The sequence below is a fragment of the Nannobrachium achirus genome (assembly GCF_963921795.1).
Source record: "Nannobrachium achirus genome assembly, chromosome: 10".
NCBI classification, from domain to species: Eukaryota; Metazoa; Chordata; class Actinopteri; order Myctophiformes; family Myctophidae; genus Nannobrachium; species Nannobrachium achirus.
This window is the reverse complement of record NC_137819.1, coordinates 65,179,077-65,194,168: the sequence shown is the minus strand read 5'-3', so window position 1 is coordinate 65,194,168 and position 15,092 is coordinate 65,179,077. Positions and strand designations below refer to the sequence as shown.

Below are 15,092 nucleotides of genomic sequence, written 5' to 3'. Positions count from 1 at the left end.
GCACAGGTGTACAGAACCGTGTCGTCCGCATACATATGGTACCTAGAGTGCTTTGACTTACTGCAGATATTGTTAATGTACAAAAGAAAGAGTAAAGGACCCAATATAGAGCCCTGAGGGACACCCTTCTCCAGAGCAACTTTATCCGACACGATGTCACCCAGTTTAACACATTGCGAGCGACCCATCAAATAACTGGAAAACCAACCAATCGCATTTTGGCCCATGCCAATATTTGCGAGCGTCTTTAACAATATGGGCAAATCCACAGTATCGAAAGCCTTGGATAGGTCGATAAACAAGGCTGCGCAGACATAAGAATCTTCCCAGGCTGCTTTGATGTCATCTAAGACAGTGAGGCAAGCCGTAACGGTACTATGCTTTGATCTAAACCCAGACTGCATGGTGTTTAGGATCTTATAATGCTCAAGAAATTGATTAACTTGAACAGATACCTGCGCTTCCAGGATTTTAGCTAGAGCAGAAAGATTAGAAATTGGCCTATAGTTATTTACATCAAGGGGATCACCTGCCTTGAGGAGGGGGGAAACATGCGCTTGCTTCCACACCAAAGGAATATTCTGAGAAGTTAATGAAAGATTAAATATATCAGTTATAGGTTGGGCTAAAACTGTCGCAGCTATTCTCAGAAGATAGGGATCGAGACCATCTGGTCCTGGAGCCTTTTTTGGGTCCAACGAGGACAGCGAACGGAGCACATCCATAACCAGAATAGGAGAAAAGTCAAAATGTACATTAGAATCTACTAATGAAAATGCCTCCTCGTGTGCAACTTGCGGCGCGGAGGAAGCATTTTGTACATCGAAAATGTGCCCAGCTTTTTTGAAATGATTGTTGAAAGCATTTGCGATCAGCTTTGTGTCACATGTAAGAGATTCCCCTACCCGTAGCTTTAGCGGGGGGCCAGCAGCTCCCCTCTGCTGGAGAGATTTAACTGCTTTCCAGAAATTTACACCAGATGTATCAGAAGTTAGAGATAAATAATACTGTGCCTTCAACCTTTTGGTGAGAGCAGTACACTTATTTCTGAGGATACGAAAAAGAAGCCAATCGTTTGGGGACTTAGACTTTCTGGCAAGTGCCCATTTCCTATTTCTGTCATGAATCAAATCAGCCAAATCCCTAGAGAACCAGGGATTAGACCTATTCTTAATTCTGACCTTCTTTAGGGGAGCATGTTTATTTACCAGAGCAAGGAAATGGTCGTGAAAGAAACAGTAAGCCTCATCCACAGATGGTATGAGAGAGATACGAAACCAATCAACTAGTGCCAAATCATGCACAAAAGCTTGCTCAGAGAAATGTTTAAAACAACGCCTGGTTACAGTCAAGCTTTTTGATTTGGGCAATTTTGTGCTTCTAACACAGGCAATAGCACAGTGGTCGCTCATATCATTTGCAAAGACACCAACAGAGATATATTTATGTACAGCGTTTGTCAAAATGATGTCAATCAGAGTGTCACTAGCTGGTCTAGTGGGGCTGTTTATAATCTGGGTTAGATTTAGGGAGTCACAGTTCTGTTTAAAACCTGAAGATTTTTCAGAATCCCAGTCCCAATTTAGATCCCCCAAAAGCACAATTTCTGTGTGCGAATATTTTGCAATTAAATCAGTAAGATTTCCCAGAGTTTCAGCTATAGCTGCAGGAGGCCTGTAACAGCAGATAATAGTAAGTGGTGCATTTGCCACCATTATCTGAACTGCTAAAAATTCAAACTGTCTCGGGACAGAGACAGAGTGAAGAACAGACCCTTGAAATCTGTTTGAGATGTAGAGCGCAACGCCACCGCATCTACCTTTCCGATCAGATCTAAACAGATTAAAACCAGGAAACTGCAAATTATCTGGTGTGGTGGGTTTAAGCCACGTCTCAGAGATAGCCACAACATCAGGTTTAGCTATTTTAAACCAATTACTGAGAGTATCAAGTTTGGTCACCATACTCCTAGCATTGAAATGCAGGAAACCCAACCCATTTCTGCAGCTGAAGTCATAAGGAGTGGACAGAACAGGTAAAGAAGTAGACAAGATAGGTACATTATCTAGGGTGGAGACCGGGCCTGGATTTAATTGAACATTGCCTGAGATGAACAACATCAATAATATCAGAAGCCTGGATATCACTCTTTTAGGCATTTGTTTTGAAACATGAGACTTGGAAGAGGAAATGTCCTTTAATCCCTTACATAGGGGACCAAAAGCTATATTCTCCAAAAGAATTAAGGCACATGGGAGGACTCTTTTCAAACAGTCAGGTATTTTTGGTCCCTGCGGCTGAAAGTCTATCCATTGTGCAGACGTGGCATAACCAAGAAAATCAGAATGGTGCAGATTAGGACTCCGTAGTGGTGGCACTTCACCTTTAGGGCTTTTAGTATGGGATATAACACCCAGTAGAAACCATACAGTGCATGATGCCTTGAAAAACATGATTGATACACTTAAGTACAAGGCCAAGAAGTAATGATTATTACCCTATTGTCCTCCGGCTATCACACCGCGGTGCCGCGACCAGGGCAGCGAGGAACGAGCGATGAATAACGTGACACAGTACGGGACAAGACCATCGGCAGGAGGTGAAGGGAAAGAACACACAGCCGTCCTCCAGTGAAACAGCCCATAGACGTCGACCGCAAACACACCGCACGACCGCAGCTTAGACCTTCTTCACAGAAGCAGCGAAGAATCAGGACATATAGAGCCGCTGGTTATCAGGTCACCGGTACGCCGTCTAGACGGCAGAATAGATCCGTGGAACCCCCGCTAGCCGCCGGGAGGAGAAGAGACAGGACGCCGCCGCTGGCCAGCAACAGGCACGCCGTCTGGACGGCAGCGTAGATCCGTGAAATCCCCGCAGGAAACCGGGAAGAGAAGAGACTGCACGCAGCCACTGGTTTGCCGGACAGGCACGCCGACTGAGTAGATCCGTGGTGCCCCGGCTGGAAGCAGTGTCACGGCAGTAGTGAACAGGGGCAGAAGGAGACGATCACAGCCAAAACGTAGACAAACACTGTATCTAGTGAGCAGCACTATAGCTTCGGTGAGCTAGAATTGCCATCCAGGGTGATCCCAGCACATCAGCCACCCGGACGGGAACGTAGCACGCCGTCCAGGGGACACCCCAGCCTCACAGACACAGAAACACAGCTCAGCTGGTGAGATACAGCGTCCCACGCCGAATCCAAACCGGCAAACACACCGGGCAGTCCAAGCAACGATTTAATCCAGTGAAACAGTCCCAAACGTACCAAAAAAGTTTAAAAGCTAAGATATAATGTCCTTAAAAACGAAGCAGCGGTAGAAAGAATGAATCATGGATGATTAGAAACATAAAAACATAAAAACATAGAACGAAGCAATGCGTGTAATCATATATGCCGCCATCTTGGAACCCGGAACCTAGCGTCCATGAAATATTAATGACATGGTTCATTGTTGAAAATGGTTGGTTCTCCACTTATAAGTACAAATGCTTTTTTCCACCACGGGTTAAATCTATCTGCCGGTCAGAATACATGCTATTATTTACAGTGTGTTCTTGTACATGATGGCTCCATCACTCCACGTTGTGTTATTCCCTGCTCCCCGGTGAGACTGCATGTCTTTATTAAGAGTTTTTTTAATAAGCCAGTAACGAACGTGTGGGGAGATCCTGTCCAGATGGCCAGCGATTCTCCAGGGTTTGGCATTCTTTGATCGGCGGCTTCGCCCGTACACGAGATTCCTCGCCGAACGAACGAACGCCTTGTTCAGTGATCCCCCCCCCTCATGAATATTCATATCCTCCTCTCGCTTTCGCTGAGCGCACGTCGTCACCTCATGAATATTCATCAAACCTCTGATAGATTGCCGGGGTTTAACCCTTTGAGGACGGGACCGGGCATTATTATTAGGCATTATTTTAATGATTTAACTGTTGAAAAATAGCAGATATACAAGCTCACAGCGAGCTGGTAGATCTTTTGGAAAATTGTGAAAACTTTTTTTAAGCAAGTTTTTGAATTATGTTGACCCGATTCTATAAATGTTTTCTAAATACTTCTAAGGTTTTTCTTTGAAAAACCTATGTTTCTATGTCAGTGGTGCTCAAACCTTTTCATGTGAAGGACCCCCAAAATGATATGTATTTGGCCACAGACCCCCCCCCCCCCCCCCCCCCCCATCTCAAAATATTTAGTTCCAGGGACCCCCTCAGAAGAAAAATGTGAGTTACAAATTCCTCGCTTTAAAAAATACATATATTCAAAGATTTGCACACGTTTTCTCGACTTTTCAAAAAATAGCAGCTCTACAAGCTCGCAGCGCGGCACTCGGTGCCGCGCTGTGAGCTTGTAGAGCTGCTATTTTTCAATAGTTAAAGCATGAAATAATTCTAAGTGGGTCTAAATGGGTTAATGTTTTTCTGCAGACAGATGCATTATTTCTGTGCGTGAAGAACGCCTGCAGGCGGATCAATGCTTGGACCTTCCACTGGGAGTGTCTTTCTCTCTCTCGTTAACTCTGCACTCATCGTAACCTTGGAGGACGTGTTCGTTCTGACGACTAATTTAGTCGTAGGCGCCGTTTAGAGACAGAGACCGTCTCTGGAGAAAATGTCAAAATAAAATGGAAAAGGAAAAAATATAGTATATACCGTCACTCTAGACCACAATACCGTTATCGAGGGTTGAATTAGCCCCATATAGAAGCTCACCCTCCACTGCATACTGTTGTGCTCCCAGATGAGGTCCTACGGGGGTATCCCCGGGCTGGGGTAGAACGCCTCCACGCCGAGGTGAGGTAGAAAACACTTTTCCACAAATTGGTATCCAAAAAGTAAAGGTAGTTCCACACTCCCAGAGTATGATTTTCTATCCACGGTACATACCCCCCCCCCCCCCCCCCCCCCCCACCCCTGACGAGCACTAAGAGTTGAGGGCATTACATTTTTTTTATAACACAGCTCTTGTGAAAATAGCAGATCTGCTATTTTCACAATTTCTGCCTCTAATATTTAACAATTGGCCAGTGTTTAATTTGTCATTTTAGAGGTATTAAAAAGTTCTAAATTGTCACTTGTGAATTGAAATGTGCAGATAATCTCTGTACACTTAGACTTTATGTTTTTTTGTTTTTACTGTTGAATGGAAAACAATGTTGCACATTAAGTTAATCATCTGGGGACCCCCCTGGGGGTCTCGACCCACAGGTTGAGAACCACTGCTGTAAATTAACCATGTAATTCCGGAGTGCCGTGAATGAAAAGGTTATTTAGGGGCGAATTGGAACCACTGGTGTAGCAGCGTGACTCGTTGTGAGTTCCCGGCTGGTATAAAAATAAAACATATGAAAGGTTTAATTCAGGCTTGAGGCTAGACTGGAGTACAGAGTCTGTGGTGTGTTGTGGTCCAGGGACTGTTCTAATAATCCTCCAACGACAGCGGTTACCAGAATCAATTGAATAATTTATCATTGATGAAAAGCCTTTGTGTTCCTCTGTAGCGTTTTACACCTGAATGTTTAAAAAGGCCTAATGGGCCTCTCTCAAGCCCAGGCGCCCTGGATGAACTGTTTAAAGGTGCAGTAGAGTCGTTTTCTTTTGTTAAAATAAGTGTTAAATAGCTCTGTATTGTGGTAGTAAATGGCAAATGTACATTCACCCATTCATTCATACATCGATGTCAGAGGAAACCATGCTTGGCACCAACCTGCTCATCAGGAGCAGTTAGGGATTCAGAGTCTTGCTCAAGGACACTTCGACACATAGCTGGGAGGAACCGGGAATCGAACCAGGAACCTTCAGATACCAAGGCATCCGCTCTACCTCCTGAGCCACTGTCACACCACCAGTGATCCTGGCTATAGAGCAGTGGTTCCCAAACTCTTTAGCTCGAGACCCAGAAGAGGAATTAAGGAATTTGACCCGGGACACATTTTTTTTTTAATAATAACTAATTGTGGGAAACAAAGAGACCCATAAAAATGTGTCTGCGACCTACAAATGGGTCCCAACCCAGTGCTTGGGAAACAGTACTATAGAAATCGGGGATGTCATACCCTATTCCCCACCCCCACCTCCACTCACTGCTCGCTCTCTCTCTCTCTCTCTCTCTCTCTTTCTCTCTCTCTCTCTCTCTCTCTCTCTCTCTCTACCTGTGGAGGGCTATGGTGGCCACAGAACAATAGTCGGTCACGGCTGTGGCCGCGACGCGCGTACTTAGCATACTTAGTTTCAGCGTAGCGGCGAGAGAACAATGGCCTTATTAGCATAAGCTAATTAGCATGGCCTCATAATTCACGTTGTCACGTTGTACCCAAAAGTTTTCACTGTTTTTCACCTGAAAACTGAGGACTGAAGAGTTGCTGCTGTTGTGAGCCCAAATGTTGTCCAGGAAAATAATGTTTGAGGAGGAAAATTCTGCTTGGAGCGATTGCTATTTCTTCTACTAGGGCTGATGTAACTAGCAAATAACGTTTTCAAATAATTGTAGTCAAGTAAAAAAAAGGGCTATATTTGCCTCTGAGATGTAGTGGAATAGAAGTAAAAGTACTGAACAGTAGAAATACTTCAGTCAAGTAAAAAAAAAAGAAAGAAAAACCTCAAAGGTGTACTTGAAGGAGGACTTCACCACTTTTCAACCTATCTTCATAATAGGTCCTCACTAATGTTCACGATAAAATTGCACCATTTTTTTTCTACTCGGTCCAAGTCTCTTAGGAGAGCTGTGGGAAGTTCAGAAATCCATAGTCTTGTGACATCATCATTTTCAAAAAAAAAAATATATATATATATCAATCTTTTTTTTTATATATATATATATTTAGAATTTTTATTATCGCGAGAACAATGGCTTCCACTTTAACATTGCAACTTTTCAGGAATAGAAATCCTGCAGTTTCTATTAGCTTGGATTCTCCATTGATGATGTCACTGGACGATGGGTTTCTGGCCTGCCCACAGCCCTCCTCTGAGAAAAAAAAAAAACTAAAACTAAAAGCGTTATGAACATTAGTGACGACCAATAGGTTGAAAAGTGGTGAAGTCCTCCTTTAAGTACAGTACTCTACACCACTGCTATTCCATTCTATTCCGACCGACCGACCGACTGACTGACTCTTGATGCTGCTATAGATTGTTTTTATATCGCCACCGTCTGTCGGTTAGAAAACTCCATAGAAACCTCCATATGTCATCCTTTTCTCATAAATCAATGCTCCATTTTAAAGTCGCGCAAAAGCAGTGAGGATAGCAGCGGTCTTCTACAATCTGCATCGCGAGTGTGACGCAAATGTGTTTGGACATACAAGGTTTTGCACTGCATACACGAACAGTACCCTATGCATGGCTGTTCTCTCAGAGATGTGGGAGACTCAGCAGGGTGTCTTTCTGTCTTGTGTGTTTTAAAACCATGCGGTGGTGAACAATATTCACCTGGGATTCACTGGTGCTGCCCTGCTGTTTATATAAGCTCTCAGGCACACGTACGCACATGAAACCAGTCTCCATGCATGCTATTATGTGTGTGTGTGTGTGTGTGTGTGTGTGTGTGTGTGTGTGTGTGTGTGTGTGTGTGTGTGTGTGTGTGTGTGTGTGTGTGTGTGTGTGTGTGTGTGTGTGTGTGTGTGTGTGTGTGTGTGTGTGTGTGTGTGTGTGTGTGTGTGTGTGTGTGTGCGGGGATTCATAGGACTGTCTGAAAAGCACACACACACACACACACACACACACACACACACACACACACACACACACACACACACACACACACACTCACACTGAGCTAATTATGAAGTGATTCCTACATCATAACAACAACAGAAACGCAGACAGGAGCGTCACAGTGATAATGAGCTGAACGAGGAAGGTGACTCATGATCTACTGTTGTTTACAGAGAGAGGGACAGAGAGAGAGAGAGAGAGAGAGAGAGAGGGACTCTGCCCTCCAGCAATCCAAACTGTAGAATTCATCCATGTGATAACTGTGAGATGAGAACAGGGGTGTACAGTAATGTGACGCAGACAGGGACGTGCTGGGCCCCTGATTCAGCCCGGGAAAAAGAGTTGGAGAGGCCCTCATTGCGCGCTATAGAGAGAGATCTCTCTCTATAGCGCTGCTGCTACTCAAAGATTTGCCATTTCAGATCATGACAAGTGACAAGCCAGTGGGTCAATTACTGTACATGAGTTATATTTCGTCGTTGTCGGGTGGAAACCTTGTATGTCCAAAACCGTTTGTTTTGTATTTATCATTTAAAAAATGATTTAAACTAGTGAAAACAGCCGATCTACAAGCACTCAACGCCTCGCACCGCGAGGCGTTGTGTGCTTGTAGATCTGCTGTTTTCACTACTTTTGTGCGACGGCCTTGTATGATGAAGCAGGGCTTTACTTCGCGAAAAAATTTACAAATCTGAAACTTGGAAATACAAGGTTTCTGCCCGACAGTGACGATTTACTTTGTTGGCCGCCCAACCCCCAAAATGGAACGAAGGCCGACATTTTATTTTTAATTTTTTCCTAATGGCCGGCCTCGACCGGCCAGGAATGAACCGGCCGTTCGGGAGTTGTCCCGCTTTTCCCAATGGCCAGCACGTCCCTGGACGCAGACAAAACGCAGCCCAGTTGCGTGAGTCATTTGGAGCCCGGTGGTCCACCCTAACCTGACTCGGCCAGAAGGTGGCAGTATTGAGTTCCTAATCCAGCCTCAGGACCAACCACTGAAGAAGGCCGTCCCTTTTTTCCAGCTATTTGGTATAGGGGATTTGATGGGACCGCCTGTCTGTCACAGTCTGGGTGTGCCAGCTCCAACTACTCATATAGAGGGTATGTGTGTGACATCATCAGAAGTTATGCGGGAACGCCTACTGAGTGGCAAAAAACTACTTTCTGGTCTTGACAGCCCATACATCCACACAGAAAAGTCCTTTCTGATTGCATTAAATAACGTTAGATGACGTTAAACTCACTTTGCCACTCGATTTGCCTCTCAATTTGCCATTCACTTCATGAATGTGCATACCCTCTATTGATGTGTGTGTATGACGTATAGTAGATGCGGCGGCAGGAAAGTAAACACCAACGCAAGCCTCTTTTTTTTCACACGCACTTCACATGGCGGTCTCCCCTGATGGGGGTCGATGGGGATGGAGGCGGGCCGCAGGGGACCACGACGTGAAGTGCGTTTGAAAAAGGAGGCTCGCAGCAGAACCAGCTTGTTCGTGGCAGCGGCAAAGATGAATAATATAAAAGAACTACAGTTGAACTGCAACAAGCGCTTCTCCATCTCGTCACACCCACTCTCATCCTGCTGCTGTGAAAACTTGCACCAGGGATCGCCTCTGGATGAGAGAGAGTACCAAGGAACAAGACCACAGGGTCCGTTTGGTTCCATGTGTACTCTGTCAGGGTTAAAGCAACGCTCAGGATTTTAAGAGTGCACAGTCTGCTCACGCACATTAGCCTAGCTGCAGCTATACCGTCATCCACCCAAGTTAAAACAAGGAGGGAATGGTCTAGAGTCGTGCACAGACAGACAGACAGACAGACAGACAGACAGACAGACAGACAGACAGACGCACGCACGCACACACGCACAGACACACGCACGCACACACGCACACACACACACGCACGCACGCACACAGACACACACGCACACACACACACACACACACACACACACACACACACACACACACACACACACACACACACACTCAGCATCCACTGACTTTGACCTTTCCTGACCTCTTGTCTCTCTCAGGTGGCTGCCCGTTGACGACCAAGCCCATGTCAGACCGGTCATGTGACCCGCCCTGCAACAAGCCTCGCTCCGTCTGCACTGAGGTGAGAGGGGGAGGGGGGGGGGGGGGGGGGGGGGGGGGGGGTTGCCTAGGAGACAGAGATGATGATACGCAGTGGCAGAACAACCACTCACTTGGGTTAAGAAACCCAGGTTGACCTTCCACCTTTTCAGCTGACCCCGCCCCCCCCCCCCCAAACTAAATCTAGTAAACACGTCGTTGTTGTCAGGCAGAAACCTTGTATCTCCATGTTCTAACTTTTCCTGTTTTTTCCGTACATTATCATTTCGCTTGATCATACATAATATACAGCGTCACGCAAACGCATCAAAAGTAGCAGATCCGCAAGCTCGAAACGCAGCGCGAAGCAGAACTTGCAGATCTGTTGCTTTTAATATAGGCCTATATATTTTTTTTATTTGAATCCTGAAAATTAAGGCCTAGAATTAATGAATGCTTTAACTATTGAAAAATAGCAGATCTACAAGCTCACAGCGCGGCACCGAGTGCCGCGCTGCGAGCTTGTAGATCTGCTATTTTTGAAAAATCGTGAAAATTAGAATTTTGACCCGATTCTATAAATGTCTTTTGAATCCTTCTAAGGTTTTTTGAAAAACATATGTTTCTATGTCAGCAATCTGGCCAGCCATCGTCAAAGAAAAGCTCCTTTTCACTTAAATGGAGCTCAGTTAGTCTGTTCTTGAGAGACTACTATGTCAGTGGTTCTCAAACCTTTTTCATGTGAAGGACCCCTGTAAAAAAATATTCATATCTCAAAATATTATAGTTCCAAGGACCACCCAGAAGCAAAATTTGAGTTACAAACGTTCGCTCTAAAAATACATATACTGTATTCAAAGGTTTTTGCACATTTTCACGACTTTTTCAAAAATAGCAGATCTACAAGCTCGCAGCGCGGCACTCGGTGCAGCGCTGTGAGATTGTTTATCTGCTATTTTTCAACAGTTAAAAGCAGTCAATAATTCTAGGCCTGAATGGTTTAACAGTTTTGGACATATGAGTTTTTCCACAACATTGATAAATAAATATGAAAACATCTTGGGTTCAGAAGAGGACACATTTATCACTTCTTCTTCTCACATCACAATTAACGCCTCTCTGCAAACAGCCTTTCTTCACAACTCTTCAGAGGGTTAGAAATAAAAGATCTTCGCTGAAATGCTTTAACGAGCATCGATTTGTTTTGTGATGCGAGCCAAATAACTGAGTGTTTTTCACTCTTTGACTTTTGGATTTAGTTTGTATTGGTTTTGGAAAAGAAAAAAAAAAGAGGAAGAAAAGAAAGTTGCACACACTGATTTTGGCAGAATGCCATCACAATAGATTTGCTATTAGTTTTGTAAACGTAATATAGTTTCCCTTTTTTTCCCCAGACAAATAGTTTTAGCCATTTCATAAATCTTTGTCATCTATAACACCACGGGTTCAAATGGAACCATATGGGTCTGTAACTCTGAGAGTGTACAAATGGAACCATATGGGTCTGTAACTCTGAGAGTGTACAAATGGAACAGAATACAGAGGTTACACCTGAAAAATGGTAACAAATCAAACTGGGAATTCTTGAAATAAAATAAATAAAAGATCACTGAATCTATTCTGGAACCAATCATGATTAATTGATTGATTGATTGATTGATTGATTGATTGATTGATTGATTGATTGGTTGCTTCATTTGCTTGATGTCTTCATTGATTTTATAACAAATATCTGACCCGCCATAATCAACAGGATAATGCAAAAAAGTGTACTGCTTGTTTCCATATGAGGTGTGCATGATTTCATGTAGGGTTGTGTGGTGTAGTCTTTTAGGGAGCGGTGAGATTTATGAGTTTCATTAAGCGTCCTGTGATGCTTGGCCAATGTGCCCTGTGTGGGACATACGTACATACTGTACATACAGACATGTAGGACATACGTACATACTGTACATACAGACATGTAGGACATACGTACATACTGTACATACAGACAGACATGTAGGACATACGTACATACTGTACTTACAGACATGTAGGACATACGTACATACTGTACATACATACATGTAGGACATACGTACATACTGTACATACAGACATGTAGGACATACGTACATACTGTACATACAGACATGTAGGACATACGTACATACTGTACATACAGACATGTAGGACATACGTACATACTGTACATACAGACAATAGGACATACGTACATACTGTACATACAGACATGTAGGACATACGTACATACTGTACATACATACATGTAGGACATACGTACATACTGTACTTACATACATGTAGGACATACGTACATACTGTACATACAGACATGTAGGACATACGTACATACTGTACTTACATACATGTAGGACATACGTACATACTGTACATACAGACATGTAGGACATACGTACATACTGTACTTACAGACATGTAGGACATACGTACATACTGTACATACATACATGTAGGACATACGTACATACTGTACATACAGACATGTAGGACATACGTACATACTGTACATACAGACATGTAGGACATACGTACATACTGTACATACAGACATGTAGGACATACGTACATACTGTACATACAGACAATAGGACATACGTACATACTGTACATACAGACATGTAGGACATACGTACATACTGTACATACAGACATGTAGGACATACGTACATACTGTACATACAGACATGTAGGACATACGTACATACTGTACTTACATACATGTAGGACATACGTACATACTGTACATACAGACATGTAGGACATACGTACATACTGTACTTACAGACATGTAGGACATACGTACATACTGTACATACATACATGTAGGACATACGTACATACTGTACATACAGACATGTAGGACATACGTACATACTGTACATACAGACATGTAGGACATACGTACATACTGTACATACAGACATGTAGGACATACGTACATACTGTACATACAGACAATAGGACATACGTACATACTGTACATACATACATGTAGGACATACGTACATACTGTACATACATACATGTAGGACATACGTACATACTGTACATACAGACATGTAGGACATACGTACATACTGTACATACATACATGTAGGACATACGTACATACTGTACAAACATACATGTAGGACATACGTACATACTGTACATACAGACATGTAGGACATACGTACATACTGTACATACAGACAATAGGACATACGTACATACTGTACATACAGACAATAGGACATACGTACATACTGTACATACAGACATGTAGGACATACGTACATACTGTACATACAGACAATAGGACATACGTACATACTGTACATACAGACATGTAGGACATACGTACATACTGTACATACAGACATGTAGGACATACGTACATACTGTACATACAGACATGTAGGACATACGTACATACTGTACATACAGACAATAGGACATACGTACATACTGTACATACAGACATGTAGGACATACGTACATACTGTACATACATACATGTAGGACATACGTACATACTGTACATACAGACATGTAGGACATACGTACATACTGTACATACATACATGTAGGACATACGTACATACTGTACAAACATACATGTAGGACATACGTACATACTGTACATACAGACATGTAGGACATACGTACATACTGTACATACAGACATGTAGGACATACGTACATACTGTACAGACAGACATGTAGGACATACGTACATACTGTACATACAGACATGTAGGACATACGTACATACTGTACATACAGACATGTAGGACATACGTACATACTGTACATACAGACATGTAGGACATACGTACATACTGTACAGACAGACATGTAGGACATACGTACATACTGTACATACAGACATGTAGGATATACGTACATACTGTACATACAGACATGTAGGACATACGTACATACTGTACATACAGACATGTAGGACATACGTACATACTGTACATACAGACATGTAGGACATACGTACATACTGTACATACAGACAATAGGACATACGTACATACTGTACATACAGACATGTAGGACATACGTACATACTGTACATACATACATGTAGGACATACGTACATACTGTACAAACATACATGTAGGACATACGTACATACTGTACAGACAGACAAGTAGGACATACGTACATACTGTACAAACATACATGTAGGATATACGTACATACTGTACATACAGACATGTAGGACATACGTACATACTGTACATACAGACAGACATGTAGGACATACGTACATACTGTACAGACAGACATGTAGGACATACATACATACTGTACATACAGACATGTAGGACATACATACATACTGTACATACAGACATGTAGGACATACGTACATACTGTACAGACAGACATGTAGGACATACATACATACTGTACATACAGACATGTAGGACATACGTACATACTGTATAGACAGACAAAGACAGATGTAGGAGCGCTTAGAAGATGTGCTCAAAAACAGTATACTGGTACCACGTGTAACCATGGCAACCATGTAGTCAGGAGGACCTGATGGTGATGTGTGTGGTAATTTTAGTGCAGCTGTTATTTATGAACTCACTGTTGTCACTGCTTCAGAGACAGACAGACAGACAGACAGACAGACAGACAGACAGACAGACAGACAGACAGACAGACAGACAGACAGACAGACAGACAGACAGACGGTGCTCTGGTCCCCAGCAGTGCTGGATAAAGTACTTCAATCATTTAGAAAGGTTATCAATACCCTATCGTAGAAATTGTCTGTTACGTTACAATTATTATTCATTGTATTACAATTTTAATTGAGTAAAAGAATTTTAAAACAAAATGTACATATGACCCGCACACCATATTTTATTAAGTATGCAACGTTTCGATTGCAGGCCTTCTTCAGGCATCCCTTTGAGTAAAAGTAGAAAGGTATTGGAATCAAAATGTACTTAAAGTAGCAAAAGTACTTTTGCTTTTGGTACATTTGTGGACATTTTGATTCCAATGCTCATTTCATAAGTATAACATTTATAAAAATCCATTGAAAATAGCAGATCTACAAAAACACAACATTCTGTCAAATAAATGAAATAAAAATGAATAAATAACAGTTATAGGGAAAGGTAAAAACAAAAAAAACTACAAACAGGATGTTTACTTGGTTGTGTTATGTTTGGAACCAAAGCATCAGGGGGTGGAGTCCAGATGACTTGCTGACCAATAGCCTTTCTTCCTTTGTTCTGCCTCCCTGGATC

At 42.7% G+C, this 15,092-nt stretch overlaps 1 protein-coding gene across 1 annotated transcript in view; it reads left to right on the top strand.

The window, feature by feature from the left end:
• The window catches only part of LOC308293231 (thrombospondin type-1 domain-containing protein 7A-like), a gene marked incomplete at both ends in the record, with an annotated part of 287,387 nt that overhangs the window by 176,810 nt on the left and 95,485 nt on the right, over positions 1-15,092 (top strand). The window contains 1 exon segment of the mRNA XM_080735667.1: positions 9,764-9,846. Within this exon segment, the coding sequence (XP_080591793.1) occupies positions 9,764-9,846 (83 nt within the window).